The sequence below is a fragment of the Anopheles coustani genome, chromosome 2 (assembly GCF_943734705.1).
Source record: "Anopheles coustani chromosome 2, idAnoCousDA_361_x.2, whole genome shotgun sequence".
Lineage (NCBI taxonomy): Eukaryota > Metazoa > Arthropoda > Insecta > Diptera > Culicidae > Anopheles > Anopheles coustani.
In genome coordinates, this window is record NC_071289.1 from 80,454,983 (window position 1) to 80,476,588 (window position 21,606).

The window sequence follows — 21,606 nt, forward strand, 5'->3', positions numbered from 1 at the left end:
AAGGTGCTTCCTTTGCCACTCGAAGGTTCGTTCCATGTTTTTTTTTCCCTCCAGCGACCCACTATTCGAAAACGACATCTTCATATTTTCCTCGGTCGGTTTTTTTTTTCTTTCGACGGGCTGTGTACTTTTAAATGGTCGACAGGAAGAGGGCACCGTCGACAACGTGGTGTGGTGTGGTGTGGGTTGGGTTCTTTTAGAAATGGAAATTCTAAAACCTTGTTTCCTTTCCCCCTCCCCACCGCCGCCACCTTGGCGGGATCCCGAGTTGAACAACTCGGCAAACGCGAGAGAAATTAAACAGATGATGATGATCCACTTTTGTGTTGCCCAGTTTTTCTTCTTTACTCTCCCACCGGGATTTTCTTCTTCCACTGACTGCGGATTCCAACATCTTTGGGTGTTTCTTTTGTTTTTTTTTGTTTTGTTTTCCTTTTCTCATCCTCGCTTTTTTACACCTTCGCCACGACAGATGGTACGACGGTGGCGTACTAAAAAAAAAGTACAACAGAAGACCACAACTTCCAATGTAGAACAAATGTGGCGTTCAGCAGGTAACGCGCGAGGCTGGTGCGCTGCGGTACCGAAAGCATAACAGCCTCCGAAAACAGGTGCTCGAAAACATGCCGGCGAAATGCTGACCGTATTTACATAAGCCATTGACCCCCTCCCAGGAGGAGGAAGAGGAGGAAGTTGGCCGAAGGGGAAGGGACAATAACAGTCTGTTGTGTGTACACTTGCTCTGCGCACCCTCTGCCCTCCGAGATTACTGCAGTGTTTTCTTCCCCCTCCTCGCTTCCCTTTCCTTCCTAAGCCCGAAGAAGATAATCTGCATGAATGAAATGCTTCGGGTTTTATGTATTTATCTACTATGCCGCATCCACCACCACCGACTCGTACATCATACGCCGAGTCGGATCCTTTTTCTCTCAAGAAAGTGAATCAAAGGTATATTTGTATGCAAATTAGTCGTCGTCCTATAAGGCAGGTTGAAAAGGACGTCATTTATCGTTCGTGTCCTGGCTGGGATGAAAATCTCTACCTTGAACCTACTTTTGGGGATTTCGAGCTTGGGTTTGGGAAAACCACATTCGCGAAGATGAACGCTGAGCAGGAAGTTGTCCATTTGTGCCAAATTTACGCGCATACACAAATCGGCAACTGAAGGTCTGAAGTCTTTTTGCATTGCTCCGAGAAGAAGGGCCCGTTCCTGCAGCAGAAATTGCACCAAGGTGAAAAAGGAACGGACGATTGCCAGAGCAGCATCATCGTCGTGGAAGAAGACACACACATCCGGTGCAGCAGCGTACCGGTGCATCCATCTTTCATCGCTGCATCCTGCACCGCGAGACAGCAGCATCCGAATGTGTGCGTGTGTGTTTTTTTTTCCTCGTCTCTTCATCATCAGCTGTGTGCAGCACATGCATGTGCCTCGGCATGTTGTCGGGGCAGCTGTTGCTGGCTTGGCTGCCGCTTGCTTTATGCCATCCGGTGGCCACCTTTTTTTTTTTTTATTTTCTCGGTTTTGCGAACATCGATCAGCTGCAAACGACATGAGTCCCCCCCCCCCCCCCCCCCCCCCCCACCCCCCACACCCGAAAGAAGCCCATCTCCTCGATCCGAGCCCGATTTCCCATGCCTGCAATTCGTCTTTCGTTTTGTTTAATTTCAGAACGAATAACTTCAACTTTTCGGTGGTTTCATTGCTGAATAATTTCAGCAAAGGCTTAGGAAGAAGTGGCTCTTGATTTTTTTTTTTACTCGGACAGGTATTGAAGCGATGACCACTTGTGGGCAATGGTGTGTATGGTGGTTTTGTGCAAATACACACACGCAAACCCACCCACCCCTCTGCGTCCCACCTGAGGAATGTATTTCGAACGCCCCTTTGATATCCGAATACTCATAAACGCGCACAAGAACGAGTGATATGCGTTTTAAGGGCGGCGTAATTGTAGGTTTTACCACCGGGTCGGCACAGGAAAAAAAAAAGAACCACCACCAGCAAGCCAGCATTAATCGGTCCAAACCGTGGCGAAACGTTTTCCAAAGTGCGTGAAGATGAAGGAGAAGACAAATGCCCGTAGCGTAATTATTGTCAACTGGACTATAATTTAAATATTAAAAAACCGAAAAATTCGCGCGACACGAAACTTTACTCCATTGCTTTCCACTTTATCTTACCGTCTGCCGGGCCGACCGATCAACGCGGTGATCATGGGAGATAATTTCGGTAGTGGACACATTTTGGGCCCATCTTTTTGTAACTTTGTGCACGTATGTCAACCATCGGCAGCTGGGAGTTGTATTTCTTTTCTCTTTTTTTTCTTTTTAATCAATTTTATCGCCCAAGACAACGAATCTTCCTCTTTAGCCACTTTAGGTTGGTGTGGTGTGGTATTAATGATAAAATAAATATTTTATTTACGAACGAAAGGAAAACCAATCATGTGTATCTACAGCGTGATAATAATATTATTTTGGCTTCATGTTCCAAAAACTACAGTAGACTCCCCGATTATCTGATATTTGAGGTTTATCCACGTTCGTTCAGTTTCTATTTCACTATTTATGCTACTACCTCGGCTCGGTTATTAAAAAATGCACAAAAAGTAAGGGAAAATTGATTATCTGAATACTGAATACTGCCTTGTTGGTGATTTATTTTTCAACAAAAAAAACTCAATAAATTTCCTTGAAAATTAGTGATTACTTTGCGTTTTTTTAGTAAAGTTTTTTTTTTCAAATGTTTGTATGAATTATTTTGTTAATAATGGTGGATAATTCTGATTTTATTACATTTATTATCAGAGACGAATGTCTTTTCTAAAGTGCAAAGTCTCTTACATGTCCATGTCTCTTACATAAATAAATACATGTATAAAAAACTGATAATTATTTCGAAGGAGAGGAAACCAATTTAGTTGCAGTAAACTCCCGGTTATCCTCAATGTGGGTTTTCCACAATTATTCTATGTTGTATGCTGACGACTGATTTGTTTTTAAACATAAACACGTTAACTTATGCAACTAGGCAACTTTGAAGCAGGATTTTTTTTTTAGATAATTGACTGTTTCAAATTCGGATTTGGATGCGAAGCCTACTGGATTTTTTTTTTTGTTTGAATGAGGGATTTGTATCAAATATGGATTTGAATGGGAAGTCTACTGTATGTTCTTTTTTTTTTATTTTAAAACCTTGCGAAGCAAATTTTATCTTCAATTCACTTTTTAGTTTAGTTCGAAACACAAAAAGTTGAAGAACGAGAGCCTTCTTGCTTTCATTTCGCCAACCGCTGATCGGTTCGGTTTACGTCTAGACGGTCATTAGAATAAACCTGATCTTGCTGATCCTCGATCGAGAGCCCGAACTCCTCGACGCCTTCGCTGCTGTGGTTTTGTGGCTGCTGTGCGCTTTTGCATTATGTTGGCTTCCAATGGGTGTCCGATTGATAGTTGTTATATTTGATATCGATTTCGTTGGGTTTTTTTTTTTGTTTCTCCTTACCCAGCCCTTCGAGATTGTTGTTGTCTGCTGTTGCGGTTTCCGCGACACCGAGAGGCGAGAAAAACCCGTTTTCTCGTGGTTCTCCCCGGCGTAATCAACACGGCGTCGGTCGGCCCGGCGGGTCCAGCCATTCTCCTTGAGAGGAGGGGTGCTTATCGATGAAGATGGAAAAAAGAGAAAAATGTAATGAAAATGTTAAGCCGGGGGGGGGGGAGAAGGTGGTGGTTTTTGTGCTCCATTTTAATTTACGGCGCGAATAAAATCAGCAGTCGTCGTCGTTGTAACTTTCAATAGACAGAGGCGATTAACAAAAAAAAAAAACCGGAGCAGCAAAATATGCCACAACCTTCCTCTTAACCTTCCAATGTCGCCAATGGCGCATTAGGGGTTTCGCGTACTCTTCGTTTCGATTGGCGATGAAGCTGAGGTGAACAAAAAAAAAGAACAGAAATCACTAACCACACATTCCCATGCTTTGCGCTAACGCGACATTCATTCTGCGTGTTGTTCTTCGGTCACCGCACAGACACAAACGGGGCCCGGGGACGTAATCAAAGCAGGCCCTTCCCCTTACACCCCTCCGGTTCCTGCTATGTGGCCTATTTGGAGTATGTTGCGCCACACATGTACATAGTTCGCAGCGTTCGAGTGACCACACCATATGCCGCGCGCGGGGTTTGGAGAGGAAATCAAGAAAAAACGGCGCCACACACCACCAACCCTGTTTACGGTGTCGTCTTGTTCGGTACCCAACCTACCTACGTCATCATCTTGCCTGATAAACGGTGGGGTCAGCTTAAGATCTGGGTTGTGAGGGGAGGAAAAGGGGGGAAAGTTACATTTATTCGCGCCCAAGGAAAAGTGAATGAGGTGCAAGTTTGTATTATTTCCTTTTTTTCCGCTGTCTCTCCCTCTCTCTCTCTTTGCACCAAAACGACCAAGAGAGGTGGCATAAATGGCCCCATAAGTGAAGGTTATTATGCAAAAAGGTACGGCGTACGTGGTGTCAGCATGGGAAAGGAAAAAAAATGCATGCTTGTGTGTGTTTATTTATATGCTGATGGTTGATGACGTCGTTGTGATGCGTCACACGATTCGCCATGCTGGCGATGTTGATTGACCGTTTGTTCACTGTCGTATTCCTTCACTATCCGATGAATCTCCCGATCATTTAATTGAAGACGGGAAGAAATAGCACCTTTCCGCCTTCACTCACTCGACCTTTCCACTCACAAACACACCCCACCCCCCGGTGAGAGTCGTCTTGCGCGAAAAGAACAAAATCAGCCGTTTGGTTCTGCGCTTGAGGTTAATTTTAGACCGCGCCGTTCGCGAACCGTAGTACAGTGTTCCGACCGCGTGGTCACTGTTTTTCGTGCCAGCCTTGGTGGCCAAGCTGATGATGCTGATGCACCCTTCCGAATGTGCACAACTGTGCAGTCAGCAGTAGCAGCAACAGCAGCAGCCAGCAGTGCCTTTATTTTGCGCACTTCTGATGATGATGCAGACAGTTGTCCAACACGTAGATACAACCCCGCTAAGGTCGACCTTAACTGTTGTGGCAAAACGCTGATGTTGGTGAAAGTTCAATATAAAGTGTTGGATAACAGATGGACCGTTCCATAAGAACTTATCATAAAGGTCTTCTCATACCTATTGGTAGAGTTTCAGCATTAAATCATTTTTATTGTTGAACTATAACTAATCGGATGCCACATCTGAATGATCCTTCGACTGTTGCATCGACGTTCAGATCCATCTTAAAACGGACTTGGACAACTGATCGAATCATGAATTTTCGAATGAAATAAACCGAGCCGAACTGTTACCGAGGAGTATAAAGAATAATTTATTTTGAAAAAATGAAACTTGCTGAAGTATGCCTCCTTGAGAGCACATTAACAGCGAGATTCATTCATATAAATCTTTCACCTAAGATTCATTCAGATTGATTCATGAATCTTTTGGGATTCAGATCTTCAAACTTTGATGAATCTTTCGAAACCTCAATGAATCTTCATGAATCTTTCCTGGGACCTTCATCAGTCTTTCATTGGAATAGGGGTTCCTCTATCCATTTTTTAGTCTCTAGTTTCGATTCTCCTAACATTAATTATTCTTTGGGATTCAATAATCTCTTATTAAAAGGTTCATGAATCGATGCAAAGAATCATTCAGATTCACGAATCTTAATCTAAATTACACAACTCTAGTATTTGGATCATACTAAGGAACACTAGCTCAGGTTTTAGAATTACCATAAAAACCATAGAAACCATTTGCATGGATTGAACTTACATCGTTTTGGGAATGGTATACAACCCAAGGTATTTCGGAGGAGATTGCTTCAAAATGGGATTTTTTCTTTTTTTCAAAAAGAAAAGGTTCATCATTTTCTATTGATTGTTCAATGAGGGTTAAATGTCCCTTGAACACAAATAAAGGTAAATGAATAAAACATCGGCCCATGAGCGCCGCCGGGGCTCACCACCTCGACGGCGTGGGTTCGAATCCCAACCGAGACCGGACCCTCCCCTGTACGAGAGGACTGACTATCCACGTACAACAGGGAAACAAGTCTCGTAAGCCCCTAACGGGGCAGGCATGACCAAGAGGTCGTTACGCCAAGAAGAAGAAGAAGAAGAAGAATAAAACAAATGAACCATGTTTAATGCATTTGGCACGATCATTAAGACAAAACAAATACTAACAGATCTTTGTGTGGCGTTTTCTTTTGTCCTTTCCAGCTGATACTACACCCCGCTCACAGTGCATGCAACCGCGGCACGTTGCCTTTGTCGCCGTATCGAAGAATGGCAGAACAATGTGTCATCGGCATTGAAGATAGTCAGCAGCAACCACCCGCCTCGCACGATGCCACTGACAGCCCGCTGCATCCCGCCAGTCCAGTGAGCCGCATCGAATCGCCCACGTGTGCAGCGGTGGCCCCCGTGAACGCCATCCACCATCGGGACGACGTCGACAGTGGATCCGCCGGGAGCGATGGTCTCAGCACGCCCAACCTTTCTACGCCGACCTCCGGTGGGGGTGGCGGCGGCGGCGGCGTCGGTGGTGGTGTGACACCACTGTCCGCCGTCGGTGGCGGTACCGATGGCGCTGGGCTCGCTAAGCGATGCTGGTTGTTCTCCGGCGAGGACATCGAGCGTGAGCATCATCCGCTGCTGCATCGCACCGATAGCCATGGGAGTGACGATTTGGATAGCCTGCAGCAGGGGCAGGAGAGTGACCACGACCAGCAGCACCAGCAGCAGATGGAAGTTGCCGCCTTTCTCGAAACCCCTGCCGTCGAGCGCATGGACGAGGCCGAGCTTAGCCCAACGGCGAAGCTGGTAATCATCAGCGATAAGCTGGCGTCGGCCAAACCAAAGCGGCTCAGTGATGAATTTTTCTCCGCCGACGACAACGACGATGACGACGACGACGATGAAGACGATGATGATCGCGAGGACGACGAGGGCGAACACGCAAAGGGCGGTTCGGTTACCCTCTCTTCCGGTGGTGATGTCCCGAAGAGTGGAAGTGTGGGTAATGGTGATTGCGAAGCCCAGGCCAGTTTAAGCGAGATAAAAAATCTAACCATCACCTGCAATGGGGGTCAAAGTCGTAGTTGCCGCCTTGGAGGTGAAACCGAGCAGCGGGAGGACGAGGAGCAGGATGCGGAAAACTCGATCAACTGCCCCAAACGGGAGCAAACGGGTGGAGGAAAATCGTCCGACGCTCCGTCCGGCTCGAAGCACCGGGACAACAGAAAGGAGGAAAACGATGAAGAGCGCCACCATCATCACCATCACCATCACCACGCTGGTGACGCTAGCGATGAAGACGGCGATGGTGAGGCCGAAGACGAGGACGAGGATTTTCTGGACGACGTGCAATCGATGGACGCGATCGAGCGGCGCGACTTCGAGCAGGAGCAGCGCCTGACGGGTGGCTTTTTGATACGCAACAAATCACTGATATCTGCCGATAGACTGAACTTAGAATTTTTAAATACCATTAGCCAACCGGCGCAACAGCGCTCTCCCCCAGCCGCCGGTGCCCACGATGAGAAGGTGCCGGTGGCGTCTTCATCATCGCAAAAGTCGCACACCACCAACGCCGACGACGAAGGGCCGAGGACGAAGTCACTCGATCGAGCTGATGATGATGATGTTGTTGGCGAGCTTATTCTTGCTTGCTCCTCATTCTCCTCATCCTGCACTGCGTCCCCGACATCGGTGACGACGGCACAGCTTACAACAACGCCAACTAGTAGTAGACATCAGTACAAGCATGATCCTCACTTTCACCATCATCATCATCATCATCACCAACCGCAACAACACCAGCTTGGCCGGGAAGCCAAATTGGCCACCGGTGTCATCAAACAGCAGCAGCACCAGCAGGTGGCCAACAATGGCGATAGCTTTAGTAGTAGTTTTAGTAGGGAAAATGAGAACAATAGTACAACCAAGTCTGCAGTGCATAAGCTTACGAGAAACCTCTCCGCTAGTCTAGCGTATTGCGATGAGAAGCGAAATGTGGACGTGGAAGGATGTGAGAGCAAAAGTGCGGCCGATGACCTTTGCGACGTGGCCGAAGGTGCCGCTTCCAGATCAGCAAAATCACTTTCCATCAACTCGTCCGTTTCGTCGTCGGTGTCGTCGCTTGCGTCGTCGTCGTCCTCGAACTACTCGCTGTACGTGTCCGTCTCGGGCTCCTCGTCGACGGTGGAAGGTGGCAGTGTGGTGGAAAAGGTCAACGAGAAAGACCAGCAGCAGCAGCAACAGCAAGTGTCTGGTGGATCGTTGGGAAAACCGCAGCATCAACTGGCCGAGGCGTTTTTGAAAGCGATCACAAACAACAGTCTGTTGGCGGCCCGTGCCGCAGAGACGCTTCTGCGCGATGGGTTGATCGTAGAGTTACCACCTGAGGGCGGCGACCAAATGGAGGTGATAACGAACAACCGACTGCTGGCTTCCGAGAAGGATTCGCTTGTGGCGAGAGGAGGCAAAACAGCGAGCACGACCAGCTCCACCCGTAGCAGTATCATCGCCGGTACGGCGGATTTGTTGACACAGGACGAAAGCGCAACGAATGATCCTTGCTCGACGAGCAGCTCTACCGCGTCGTACTCGTCCTCTTCGTCACCATCACCGCCCCAGACACAGCACGGTGGGGATGTCCCGATGGTAGTCTGTTCCACGGAACTACCACCGACGGCTTCGCTTTCCGAGTCAACCTCATCGGCTGGTTGTGGTGCATCGGCATCGTCAACGTCGGAACAGCTCGACGAGGTGGCCACGGTGGTTGAGAAGGAAGAAAGCGAACTGACCCGAGGCGATCAAGGTACCAAGGCAAGAAAGGAAGAAGATACCGTATCATCGCTTAGCTGTCCGTTCTCGAAGGAGGATAGCAGGCAGCAGGCACCATCGACGTCTTCATCCGCGGCGGGCAAAGCTGCTGGCTCCCCTTCGGCCGGCGGACAATCCTCTCAACATCACCAACATAGACGTCAGTACCATCACCATCATCACCATCATCACCACCACCACCATCGTGCCGCAGGAGCAGCAGCATCGTCCGCAAGCTCAGCTTCTTCATCGTCCACCGCGACTGCATCATCATCTTCTGCGACGAATGCCGGGCCCACTGGGTCTACCGTTGCCGCCGCCTCATCCTCCTCCGCCGCACCAGCAGCATCCGCAGATCAGCTAGCGATAGTGGCTGCCGTAGCGGCCGTACCGTTCCATCAGCAGCGTGACGCTAGTACCAACACTTCGAACTCTCCCGAATCGAGCGAGCCGGAAATCGACGAGGAGGACTGGGCCGACTGCGAGGAGGGTACCGACGAGGAGGTATGCACCTGCCGGGACTACACGGACGAGGAGGGTTTCGCGAGCAGCGAAGACGAGCTGCCATCGCGCGACGTAGACCTCTCCAGCTACACGCATCTCGATACGATCCCGGAGGATTTGCTGCACGAAGCACAAACACCCAGGATGCACCGGAAACGGAAGCTTACGGAGAACCGCACCGCTGCCCCGTACGGCAGTGAGAGTGGCAGTCCGTCGACGGAAACGCTGAACTACAGCAGCCGGAAGCGGCTTGCGTTGGACGGATCCGCTACGGGCGCCGGCACGGTAACGACGCCCGGCGGTACATCCTCGAACGGCAACGGGTCATCATCGGGTGCGACGGGATTAACGTCGGTCACTGGGGCTCTAATGGCCACCACACCGCGATCGTCACTGCGTAGCCCAATGAATGTGAGTAATTACATGAGCGCGGAGCTGTAGTGTGGAGGTATTTAATATAATTTTCACTACCCTAATCTTTATGTTTTTTGCAGATTGCAACGACACCAACTTCATCCACTTTGGGAGAGCGTAAAACCCCTAGAACCATTATACCAACCAAAGATAATCCTCCTCCCGAGTTAAATGAGTGGTTGCTTCAATTCCAGGTAAGTGTGTTGAGTGGCTCACAATGTGGCCCCCCACTTCTGCGACTGGTTCTGTAACGACTTCTTCTGATCCTTCCCAACAGCGATGGACACACGTCGAACGACTAGTGGCGGTCGATCGGTTGATCGAACACTGCGAGCCCACCCAGGTGCGCCACATGATGAAGGTGATCGAGCCCCAGTTCCAGCGGGACTTCATCTCGCTGCTCCCGAAAGAGCTAGCGCTCCAGGTGCTGTCCTACCTCGAGCCGAAGGATCTGCTGCGGGCGGCCCAAACGTGCCGCAGCTGGCGCTTCCTGGCGGACGACAATCTGCTGTGGAAGGAAAAGTGCAAGGAGGGCGGCATCGTGATCGAACCGTCGACCGACCGCCCGAAGCGGGGCCGCACCGGCAACATGCCACCGATCTCGTCCCCCTGGAAGGCGGCCTACATGCGCCAGCATATCATCGAGATGAACTGGCGCTCGCGGCCAATCCGCACGGCCAAGGTACTGAAGGGCCACGACGATCACGTCATTACGTGCCTTCAATTCTGCGGCAACCGCATCGTATCCGGTTCCGACGACAATACGCTGAAAGTTTGGTCCGCCATCACGGGGAAGGTAAGCCAACAGTGTCTGAAACATAGTACATAAACAAATCTCAACTAACACCTTTGTTTTCTCACCCTCCCCACACACACACACACACACACACAGTGCCTTCGAACGCTCACCGGACATACGGGCGGCGTCTGGTCATCGCAAATGGCGGGCAATGTTATCATCTCCGGCAGCACGGATCGTACGCTGCGCGTGTGGAATGCGGACACCGGACAGTGCATGCACATCCTGCACGGACATACGTCGACCGTGCGCTGCATGCATTTACACGGCAACAAGTAGGTTTCTTTCCTCCGAGAATGGCCACTCATTAAGTTCTCGTTCAATGGTAAATTCTTATTTTTCATTCTCCTCCTTTGCTTCGTTACAGAGTCGTGAGTGGTTCCCGTGATGCAACACTTCGCGTGTGGGACGTCAACCTTGGCACCTGCCTGCATATGCTGGTGGGTCATCTGGCCGCGGTCCGGTGTGTCCAGTACGATGGCAAGCTGATCGTGTCCGGTGCGTACGACTACATGGTGAAGGTGTGGAACCCCGAACGCCAGGAGTGTCTCCATACGCTCCAGGGGCACACCAATCGCGTCTATTCACTCCAGGTAAGTAACCGGGTTGTCGGAAGGCTTTAGGTTCATCCCTATTGAAAAATGTTTTTGTCTTTTTTTTACTCCTTCGTCCATAGTTTGATGGAGTGCACGTCGTTTCCGGTTCGCTGGACACTTCGATCCGCGTGTGGGACGCCGAAACGGGCTCGTGCAAGCACGCCCTGATGGGCCACCAGAGCCTCACGTCCGGCATGGAGCTGCGACAGAACATACTCGTATCCGGCAATGCCGACTCCACCGTCAAGGTGTGGGACATCATCACCGGCCAGTGTTTGCAGACACTTTCGGGTAAGGAGCTGCTGATTTTCACTCTCCTCCTTACCTCCTTCCCTTATTAACGAGATATGGCATTCGTTTTGTTTTTATTGTAGGACCTAACAAGCATCAGTCGGCCGTCACTTGCCTGCAGTTCAATTCGCGCTTCGTCATCACCAGCTCGGACGATGGCACGGTGAAGCTGTGGGACGTAAAGACGGGCGATTTCATCCGCAACCTGGTGGCCCTGGAATCGGGTGGTTCCGGTGGAGTTGTCTGGCGTATACGGTATGTGGAGTTATTGTCCTCCTGTCCCTCTCAGGGGGACAGCCAGCGAAAACCAACACTGTGATTTAAACCATGCCCTTTTGTTTCTCTTTTAGAGCGAACGATACAAAGCTTATTTGCGCCGTTGGATCCCGCAACGGCACGGAAGAAACCAAACTGATGGTACTCGATTTCGACGTGGAAGGTGCCTGCTTGAAATGCTCATAATTATTAAGGTGAACACAACCAACCAACCAACCAACACCAATTCCTCCCCCACTCTTCTCCAGAAAGGTTTTCTCTAACAACCCTTAACCCCCCCTGCGTTGCTTAGCTCTTTTGGTCAAGGTTATGTAACGTCTTTTCCTTCCTTCAACTACACTTTCCTTCGTCCTACTAACCTTCCACTTTCCGTATCACACACTCCTCACACTCGAGTAGGGTAAAATATTTAACTCATAAGTATAAAACATAGAAGCGAAAAAGGTTAAACTCGCACTCTCTCTCTCGCGCTCTGCTGTGCGCAAAGCAGAAGGGTGGTTGCGCATAAAATCCCGGAGCGAGAATAAGCCCGCCCGTACCGCGTTGGGCAAGACAGCAGGTGTAGGTAGATTGTGGTCGCGCGAGCGCTGTTCAAGTCACACACACAAACACACATACATACACCGGTGGATGATGATGGTTTGAGATATTCGGTGAACATGGTTGGGAAAGGATAACAAAAAGGAGGAGAGGCCACGAAGAGAACGGCGAACATATGCAGCAGCATCAAACCGCAAGCAAAATACTCCTTTTTTCGCCTCGTTCGGGACGGAAGAAACCAATGGGTTTCCATTTGCATGGAACTGTAACCCCAACTCAGTTTAAAGGTGAACGGGACAACATCTCGGGTGTCCCACCGCACCGCAACCAGTTGCAATAATTCGTACTAGCACTTACCACTCCGTCCTTAGTTCCGTCGGCCGAGGAACTGCACTCTGTCGAAGGATTTTCTTTTTCTATTTAAAACATATTTTAGTAGCAAATAATGTAGTGAAATTTTATAGTTAAACCTTTTTGAAAATTTGTTTTAAACTCATTGTTTGTTTTACGTGTTCGTGTTTCCTGTTCTCTTGTTGAAATTTTTTAAACCACCACCTTTATTGTTAGTTTTTGTTATCATCCTACCATGAACTTGTTCTCGCTATATCGTTTGCGCTAATGTGTTTTTTTTTTCTGCGTGTTCTTCGTAAAGTCTATCGAACTTCTGTTTGCCAATTCCAATTGGTATTTTGTCTACGCTTCATTCCATCCTGTTTGGTCTGATTTGAGAAGTGCGAAAGTACATGGTCAGAGTGTTCAACGAAGGTCCTTTCACAACTACGTTGAATATTCCATATGTTGCCGCTGCGAACTATGTTCGATGTTCTTTTCAATCGGTTTTTTTTCCACATGATCACTGATGTATTATCGACTAGTCAATTCGCACCGTTTAACCACCAACTTACCACGCGCCTCCACCGCCACAAGGCTGCGTTTCGGGACTATTGTAAGCAACAAACACACAACAAACTCCTCGTGCAGGGCAGTAAAGAAATAACGAGAAAGAAAAAAAACAACAAATTACTCATAATTGCACACCCAAGATCCATGGATCAATGCTTTATTTTTATGTAATGTTAGTTTGTAGTGTAGCCTGCAGAAAATATTAAAAACAGGAAACAATTCGTAACGTGTGTTTGCGTTAGAGAGGAGAGGAGAGGAGAGAGAGAGAGGGAAAGCGCGTGTAGGAAGCAATACAATATATGGGACGAAGGTATTAGAAATGGTGGCAATTGCATGCTACGGCTAATAAAACGAAGAAGATGCAAACAGCTTACTCTCGTAACAAATCTATCCGCCAGCAAAAAAGCTCCGGGCATCGGGCGGAAACGAAATATATAAACGGTAACGCTAAGGGAAAGATTTAGCAAGAATAAACATAGGTACACACGGAAACGAAGCACAACAGACGATTCTCACAACCACAACCAGATTGAGTCGACACGCAAAGGGTAGGAATGTATGCAAACAGTTCAAATTATGTGCTCTCGCCCGGGCCTGAGACTGCCAGCGTAGCGACAGAACATGCCGTGTAGGAATAACAATACTTTTCCTCCTTGTTTTGTTTATTTTATTCTTTCCCTTATCTTTTTTTTTTTTTTGTTTACTTATTATTAATTTTTCGGTCTTATGTGTATTTCAACTGTTTCTTTTAAAAATAATGCTCGTTTCGGGATTAAGTCGGTCATAGGGGGAATTCGAAAAGGCGTACTTTTGTAATGTTTTAGTGTTTAGACGCGACTCACTAGCGCCTCCCAACGCGTCTCTTCTGCGTGTATTGTGTTGTTCGTTTGCTTTCCAAGCGAAATAATTAATTCTTTAAGTTTTCTTCACGTTGTAGAGATTCTATTATTATGTGCATGTGCTTTAGTTTATCGTAGCGAAAAAAAATAAGAAAACAAAACCACAACTCCGGAACACGTATTCCACGTAAACTCAGAGAAAATGATAAAATGAAATTAAATAACACTCACAACAACAACAACAACCACAAAAAAAACACTAGCGAGAATCATAAACGTTTGTGTAACGAGTTTTGAATGTCGTTTGGGGATCCGAAACCTTCGTGATGCGATGTGGAGTGGAAAATCGTTGTATGCATTTGAGGGTGCAATCAGCTAAAATGGTATCCGTTTCGATTGGAGATGTATAATCATCCGTTATATTTTATTTTTACATTCTTGTGATAATTTTCGCCACATACATTGAAGTAAAGATGACATGTTTCGTTTTTCGTTTAATAAATTTAAAAATGTTAAAACCCCCTTTTCTAAAAACTATGTCCAGTTCGAATGGCATCGCAATGTGCGTTGCAGTTGCACTTTAAATCATTTTTTGACAACAATGCTTTAACCCTCCTAATGCGCATGTGCATCTCTATGTCACCCTGCGCTCCTACATACTCACACCACCAAGCAGTATTGTTAAACAGAAGCATACTTTTCACACGATTGTAAACAATGCGCGCGTTTTATGCTGTCGGTTTCTATGGTGGTGTTGGTGCGAACGAACAAAGCAGTATGCTTTGCAATGAACAATAAAAAATCCGCGGATGAGCAGGAAGGAAGATGCGGCTGAATTTGGCAGCCAAGTAGGCTAACACACGCGGGGCACAGCTGACGGGGCATAAGGCTGGATGTGTTTAATTTTTTAATCTCCCCGACTTTCGTACCTCGAAGTGTGTATTCTCGTCCGGCCCTCGCCGCGCGGATGCCGTTGTGCCGTTATGTGTTGTTATCGCTAAAAATGTCGAGAGGTCGATAATTAGCGTCCGAGCCAGTGGGTTTCCTAACATCGGACAGTCGGCGTCGGCAGAACAGTAGGTTTGGGATTACCAATCCCGAGAGCGCAGCCATTCATCACAAGGGTGAGTAAATGCAGTTCCTGGTCAATTGTTCTAAGGCGTGGTAGATTCCACCAATTTTCCTACTTACTGTGATGCAACCACTGTCAACTGTCTATCAACGCTATTTTTAGGTGCATCGAAGCAGCTGATTTTTCTACCCAGCCGACTTTGATCTTTTCATTTCGGTTCGAAAGAAGTGCAAGGCTCCAGGATGGCTTTTCTCGACGAGCGTGGTTTCCTGTACGTGCTGGCGGATCTGCTGTCGATCGTCACCATCGCGTCATGCCTCATCTCGAAGGTGCCGCAGATTCGAACCGTCCAGCAACTGCAGTCGGCCAAGGGACTCAGCGTGAACGGTCTGCTGATGGAATTGTGCAGCTACACCGTGACGATGCTGTACAACTACACCAACGGGTACGCCTTCCTGTCGTACCTGGAGTATCCGATTCTGCTCGCCCAGGAGTACGTCCTGGTGTACTACGTGCTGCGCTACGAGTCGCTCCTTGGCCAACGGGCGTACATGTGGTCCGGCATCTATGTGGCGGTGTTTCTCGGTTTCGCCACCGCCATCATTCCTTCCTCGGTTCTGATGATGCTGGTGGTATGTAGAACCTCCAAAAAAGATAGACAACTTTCTAACTCAATTGTTCCTTTTGCCAGCCCTTCACCACGCCGGTCGGTGCCACGAGTAAGGTCATGCAGCTGATTGCCATCCTACGCTCGAAGGACTCGCAGTCGGTCAGTTTGCTCACGTGGGGAATATCGGCGTTCACAAACTCTAGTAAGATGCACCTCCAGTAGCCTCCAATAAGGACTAATAAAAAAACATTCCCTTTTCCTCTCTCCATGTCCACAGCGCGCATCTACACCATCATGCTGGACTCCGGTGACAAGATGCTGCTGGCCAACTTTGGCATATCCACCTTCCTCAGCTCGGCCGTCCTGCTGGCCGCATGGTACTACAAGAAACCAAAGAAGGACTAACCAACCAACGTCTACCACCCTTTGCGTCGTTTTCGACGACGGCACAATCGATTTGCTCAAGCGTAACCGGCACCGCCGCTAGCTGCTTGCTGCTTCGATCGGAATTCGGTGGAGAAAGGAAGTCTCAACGCAAACCAAACGCTTATCACACACGCACCAAATGAAGTGACTTGCCTTCGGAAGGAGGCATTGATGATTGATTGCAAAGCGATGCTACGTCTCATTTTTGCACGCTTCAGTTACCAGATAGGGATATTTATCGAACAATTTTAACTATATTGACCCACGAGATTCTACTAATTACGAACGAACATAAATAAAACTACACGTGTTTTCTTTCCAAAGATAATGAAAATGTCATAAAAGGAATGTGTTATTTTATGGCGTCTAAAGAAATCGCTTGTAAATTAGTATTGTTAACAATACAATATTAATTCAATTTTTAAACCGAACGAAGGTTTAGAGATTCACATTCTCTATGATAGAAATTATGAAACTAATTCATAATCTATGTTCCTGGATGTACACATGTAGTTGTGTAGACAGGCATGTAGTTGTGTCGTAGATAATCTTATTAAACAACCCGACCCTTGGCCGCTTCAATGCAAGCCACCGACCAGATAAACGTTCCCTCAAGCCACCAAAGTATAATCGAAGCGTAGTCCTTATCGTGCCTACCGTGTGTTAAGATGGCCGATTTCACCAAGGAACGAACGTTTGAACTTTTCCAAAAGGTTTTCTTATTTCATTCTAAAACGGATAATTCGCCTTTAAAAAAGTATTGATTCCACCGGTTCTACTGTGCAGGATTTTCCCCGATGGATGGTTAATTTCCATGATCCGGTGGAGTTGTTTCGCCGGCAACCGAGTTACCTGGCGAGCCAAGTGTACTGCACCGTTGGAGCGTTAGTTTGTCTAGCACATGCACTTCACCGTGGCGGTCGATGGCCATTCCTGTGGCTCGCGAGCACTTTCGCCGGCGTACTGATAGAAAGTGCCGTCTATTTGTCACCATTCGGAGAAACCATTTGGTTCGCCCCGACCGTGATTGACTTGTTTGGCCAGCGGATTCCGTCGTTCATATTCTTCGTGTGTAAGTAAGCCACCGTTTGCCACAGTCCGGTTCCGGATCTCCTACAGTCTGCTTCTCTTTTAAGATCCCTTCTTCTACTACCAAGCGTTTTGGGCCGTTTCAAAACTGCAGCTGAAATGCCGGTGGTCCGAGCACATTGCCGTCGGGCTGCTGGTCGTCCTGTTTGATCTACCGTTCGATATGGTCAGCGTGAAGTTTTTGCACTGGACGCTGCACGACACGGAGCAGATGTTTGCCGAACGGATCTACTCTGCCCCCTGGACGCTGTTGCTGTTCTTCTTCGGTAGTACCTTCACATTTTCCTACGCGTTCCGGCATCTTCGCAAGTTGTTCGATGGTCGCCCAGCGCAGGCCACTGTGAGCGACCCGTTCGCCACCCGGAGTACGATTCTGGTGGAGCTGGCTGCTTCGATCGGAACGGCTATCTTCTCGGTTTCGTTGGGTTCGACACTGTTCTTGGCTGTCAATTATCCTTTGCACACGTTGCTCGGTATTTCGAACAAGATTGTCGTCGTAGGAGTATTTCTCTGCGTGGCAACCATCTTTTGGAAATTTGATCGAAAAAGTAATCGAAGGCTACCTTTCAAGTAAGCCAATACATTGAAACTCGAATATACCGCCTACTAATTAGATCTATCCATTCTATTCGTTAAAGGCAAAGCTTCGTCGATCACGTGCTAACCGGGTGTGCAGTGGGACACTTTTGGCTCTACCTCGTCGTGGCAGTTTTCTTAAACCCGCAAGAAGCATCTTCGACCGGAAGACATCAACCGATTGGCGATTGCCTGAACCCGCGCACCTTCCTGTGCCTCGATTCCTTCCGTAAGGAGGACTTTGATTTTCACTGCTTACCAAAACTACCGAAGGAAGGATCGTACTGGTATACTATTTGTGGCACACCGTTTGAGCATCGAGCCGAGTTCGTGTTTGTGCTGATCGTCATCACGTTCCTGGCTACGATGATCCATCGTACAGTACACTACGACTACGATGTGCGGTTTAAGGTGTATGAATTTGTAAAGAAAAATTCCTCCACTGGAACAAAGGCAAAGAAACTTAAGTAAACCCCTCCTCGAGGCATGTTCTCAAATAGATAATGAAACAAATGGAAATAGCGTCACACATTCAGGTAATTTATCACAATTCATTCTGACGGAACACACAGCAATCCTATTTGAAAATAACAAAATGGACCTAAATTTACTGTAGCATCAAAAAGTATACAGCTATAGCTATCAACACAACAGCCACCGGAAGTAGATACATCCAGCTACGGCCACCTTCTTCCTGCTCCACTTCCTGACGCTTCCGCTCGCGGTGCTTCCGCCGGTTAAACTTGCGCTCATACTCCTCCAGCTCTTTCTGGTTTTCGATCGCTTGGCGGGCGCGCTCCTCCTCCTGTTGTTTCTCCAACTCCGCCCGTTTCCGTTCCTGCAGCAACGTGCACTGGTCGTCACAACCGAGAGTTGGAGTGACCCTTGCGGCGTTGCAATTAACTTCCGCCTTACGATGGCCACATTTGCAAGTGATTTTAACCTTCTTTGCGCACAGCTCCGGATTTGGGCATCGTCCTGGGTGGCAGGTGGCAGAGCACCGGTGGCCACAAGGAAGCTGGAAATAAAATAGTGTCATTCGATCGAATGTTTTAGAATGTTGTGAAGCGGACAATAATTGCAAACATACATTTTTGATGCACTTTTGTCCACAGCTCATTACGGACGCCCGACGTTGCTTCAACGCTTCCACCAGCTCTCCCTTCTCCTTCCCATCCAAGTCCGGAGGATAGAACTCGTGACATTTGTAAAACACCTGCGTAAGACCGCAATAGCAATTTGTCTTGATAGCAACCTGGCACGGATTGCACGGTGGATTGTGACAAGCGCGCTGACATGGATGAACACATCCGGTTGGCCGTGGAATGGCGCAACCTGCCGTACACGCTTCGCATCGTGAATCTTGCGTCGTGCTCGCACGGTGGGTAACTTTATGACAGATGAGTGGACACTGGTGCAGCCCGCATCGAAGCTTCCTGCCACAGGCGCGTCCACACGAGGACGGTTTTGAGTTAGAGCATGGCCAGTCGGCCGTTTCGTGCCCACCCAGACACATTACCGGCACCTTCACGGGACAGGGTGGATGCGGGAGCGTTTTGATTTCCACCACTTCCTGTGGCACATCCCACGGTCCGACAGGTTTAAAGTTTTTGTCTTTGGTTACTACTTTTACGGCCGCATGGCACCGGGCCTCACAAGGATGCTCGCAGTTGGTTGTGTCGTTCGGTTGTCCGCACAATTGTGTGCACGGTGGGCACTCGCCCTGGTGGCAGTCGTGCGGATTCTGATGATGACACTTGGAGTGAATCCGACAGGGCAATTTACACTTTGGTGCGTTTGCCTTTTTCTCGCGCCCGCACTGCACCTCGATGGATGTTCCGCCGCAACTGAAATATTTGGGTAAATTGTGTAAAAGTTTTATCTTATGTTGCGGCCATTTTCCACGTGGCACAATACTAACCGACATTTAACAGCCGACTTTTGGTTGCACGGATAGCACAGTCCCTGGTGGCAGAGTGAGGTACATTTGTGCTTTCCGCACGGGAGCGTCTTTCCACACACCTTATCGCATTCCGGACACTGCCCATCGCAGCACTTCCGGTTGCAGGGATGCTTTCCACAGGTGCGCACTTTCTTACACTTGCTCTCGCAGGTTGCCTCACGGTGGCAGCCCACCTCCTTCGTCGTGGCCCCACAGCGACACACTTTGCCAACCAGCACCAGACAGCTTCCGCACGGTCCCTGGTGGCAACGTTCCGTGCAGTGATGTTGTCCGCACTCGAGCACCTTCTGGCACGTGTCGCCACACGTACCTATGCGCTCCGAGCAGGATGCGGCACGCGTTTCCGTCTTACCACAGGGACACGACCGTGGCAACCCGAGAGGACACTCTCCACACGGTCCATCGTGACACTTGAGCTCGCACTTGTGAATGCTGCACGGAAACGGTTTATTGCAAACCGTTCCACACTGCCAGCGCGATTCGTGGCAGTTAACTTCCTTGGTTTTTGCTCCACAGAGACACTGCTGCTTGCTGCGGTTTTTGCACGGCGGACATTTGCCGGGCTCGTGACACTGTGCGCCACACTCGTGTATTCCACAGCTCAGCTTACGAGTACACTGGAAAAGAAAAAGAAACATTCATTGCCTACTATGACACCCGCGCTATGGCTGACAGATTCCAACATTTACCTTTTTCACGCACGTCCATGACTTTTGTGAGCAGCGTATGGTTTTTAAAGCAGAGCTGCCACAACGGCACGATACACTGATCGTTTGCGGACATGGAGGACACGGTCCCGGATGGCAGAGGAGTCGGCAAGTGTGACCACATTCGGGGTTTAAATTTTTCTCGCACGGTTCACCGCACGAGTGCGGAATCAACCATGGGTGAGCGGACGGATTCTGCTCCTTCCGGCAGAAACATTCGTAATGGCGCGGAATATCTTGCGGCTGGTATTCCTTGCGGCATTTCGGACAATCCCAGTGCACCGAAAGGACCGGCTTAGGGATGTATTCCCCCCGGTTGTTGTAATAGCCTTCCTGCTGCTCATGGTTTATCCGCTTCATCGACATACTATCGTTTGCCCAGCGTTGGATGCACATGAGGTGAAAGAATGTGTAGCACGAGTGACACGACCAAATCTGAAAATAGAACCCATGCTGGAGCGTTACGAAATCGGGACTGCATTCCGCCTCTTCCTACCTTATCCGCGCGCTTCACCGTCTCGATGCAGATCAGGCATACGGCGTTACGTGATTCGAGCAAGTTCTGCAAATACTCCTGCGTTCTGCCCACGTCCGCATCGATCCCATGGTAATTTTTCAGCACGTCCCCCAGAATGGCCTGTGTCGACGCATCGGAGGCACCACCCGTGGTTCCGTCGTCGTCCTCGTCACTCGATACGTACTCGGTGGCATACTTCCGAGCCGTTTCAGCATGTTGCCGTTGCACTTGGTTGAACTTTTCCTGCGATTTCTTTATCATGCTGGTCGCCGTTCTGGAGACAGGGATTTTCGAACCACTAACGGCGTTATCATCAGCTGGGCTAGCTGTTTTTGCGGGTTTTTGGGGTTTGTTCTTTACGCCATCACCTCCACCACCAGCACTGGCAGCTGGCCCATTCGGTTCTACAGGCACTTTCCACACATTTTGTTCCTTTGGCGCAAACTTACGGTTGCGGTTGGCCATTTTATTGCAGTCGCTCAAAAGTCCTCCTCTGGTTCAGATAATCAAATGTTTCTACCGGTGCCTGCTATGTTGCTTTTACGTGGAAAGATTGCGAATGACGTGCGCGAAGCCGAAACTCCCGGTGAAAATAATACGAAGAACATTTTCAACAGCAACG

The 21,606-nt window shown here is 48.7% G+C and overlaps 4 protein-coding genes across 6 annotated transcripts in view; 3 read left to right on the forward strand and 1 right to left on the reverse strand.

The window, feature by feature from the left end:
- The window catches only part of LOC131266475 (F-box/WD repeat-containing protein 7), a 30,142-nt gene extending 16,768 nt beyond the window's left edge, over positions 1–13,374 (forward strand). For all 3 annotated transcript variants that reach the window (XM_058269019.1, XM_058269020.1, XM_058269021.1), the window contains exons 4-11: positions 6,256–9,777; positions 9,861–9,974; positions 10,058–10,576; positions 10,673–10,854; positions 10,947–11,172; positions 11,256–11,466; positions 11,550–11,721; positions 11,817–13,374. In XM_058269019.1, the coding sequence (XP_058125002.1) occupies positions 6,322–9,777; positions 9,861–9,974; positions 10,058–10,576; positions 10,673–10,854; positions 10,947–11,172; positions 11,256–11,466; positions 11,550–11,721; positions 11,817–11,928 (4,992 nt within the window). In that variant the 5' untranslated portion in view covers positions 6,256–6,321 and the 3' untranslated portion in view covers positions 11,929–13,374. The remainder of the gene's footprint in view (positions 1–6,255; positions 9,778–9,860; positions 9,975–10,057; positions 10,577–10,672; positions 10,855–10,946; positions 11,173–11,255; positions 11,467–11,549; positions 11,722–11,816) is intronic.
- A 1,663-nt stretch (positions 13,375–15,037) lies between these two features.
- Positions 15,038–16,434, forward strand: LOC131265419 (solute carrier family 66 member 3). The gene is made up of 4 exons (XM_058267679.1): positions 15,038–15,148; positions 15,259–15,728; positions 15,788–15,908; positions 15,984–16,434. The coding sequence occupies exons 2-4, from the start codon at positions 15,339–15,341 to the stop codon at positions 16,109–16,111; spliced, it is 639 nt and encodes a 212-aa protein (XP_058123662.1). The 5' UTR covers positions 15,038–15,148; positions 15,259–15,338; the 3' UTR covers positions 16,112–16,434.
- A 366-nt stretch (positions 16,435–16,800) lies between these two features.
- LOC131265131 (uncharacterized) lies at positions 16,801–18,268 on the forward strand. The gene is made up of 4 exons (XM_058267393.1): positions 16,801–16,845; positions 16,919–17,204; positions 17,269–17,791; positions 17,860–18,268. The coding sequence occupies exons 1-4, from the start codon at positions 16,801–16,803 to the stop codon at positions 18,266–18,268; spliced, it is 1,263 nt and encodes a 420-aa protein (XP_058123376.1).
- A 48-nt stretch (positions 18,269–18,316) lies between these two features.
- On the reverse strand, positions 18,317–21,522 carry LOC131261966 (NF-X1-type zinc finger protein NFXL1). The gene is made up of 5 exons (XM_058263846.1): positions 20,964–21,522; positions 20,450–20,902; positions 19,719–20,377; positions 18,888–19,644; positions 18,317–18,815 (listed from the first exon to the last, which is right to left on the reverse strand). The coding sequence occupies exons 1-5, from the start codon at positions 21,447–21,449 to the stop codon at positions 18,405–18,407; spliced, it is 2,766 nt and encodes a 921-aa protein (XP_058119829.1). The 5' UTR covers positions 21,450–21,522; the 3' UTR covers positions 18,317–18,404.
- Between the last annotated feature and the right edge of the window lie 84 nt (positions 21,523–21,606).

Coding starts and splice junctions, on each gene's coding strand:
- LOC131265419 (XM_058267679.1), top strand. CDS start 15,339: ATGGCTTTTCTCGACGAGCGTGGTTTCCTGTACGTGCTGGCGGATCTG. Junction 15,729..15,787: donor CGGTTCTGATGATGCTGGTG/GTATGTAGAACC, acceptor TCCTTTTGCCAG/CCCTTCACCACGCCGGTCGG. Junction 15,909..15,983: donor ATCGGCGTTCACAAACTCTA/GTAAGATGCACC, acceptor CCATGTCCACAG/CGCGCATCTACACCATCATG.
- LOC131265131 (XM_058267393.1), top strand. CDS start 16,801: ATGGCCGATTTCACCAAGGAACGAACGTTTGAACTTTTCCAAAAG. Junction 16,846..16,918: donor CGTTTGAACTTTTCCAAAAG/GTTTTCTTATTT, acceptor TCTACTGTGCAG/GATTTTCCCCGATGGATGGT. Junction 17,205..17,268: donor GTCGTTCATATTCTTCGTGT/GTAAGTAAGCCA, acceptor TTCTCTTTTAAG/ATCCCTTCTTCTACTACCAA.
- LOC131261966 (XM_058263846.1), bottom strand. CDS start 21,449: ATGGCCAACCGCAACCGTAAGTTTGCGCCAAAGGAACAAAATGTGTGG. Junction 19,645..19,718: donor AAGTCGGCTGTTAAATGTCG/GTTAGTATTGTG, acceptor CAAATATTTCAG/TTGCGGCGGAACATCCATCG. Junction 18,816..18,887: donor GACAAAAGTGCATCAAAAAT/GTATGTTTGCAA, acceptor TTTTATTTCCAG/CTTCCTTGTGGCCACCGGTG.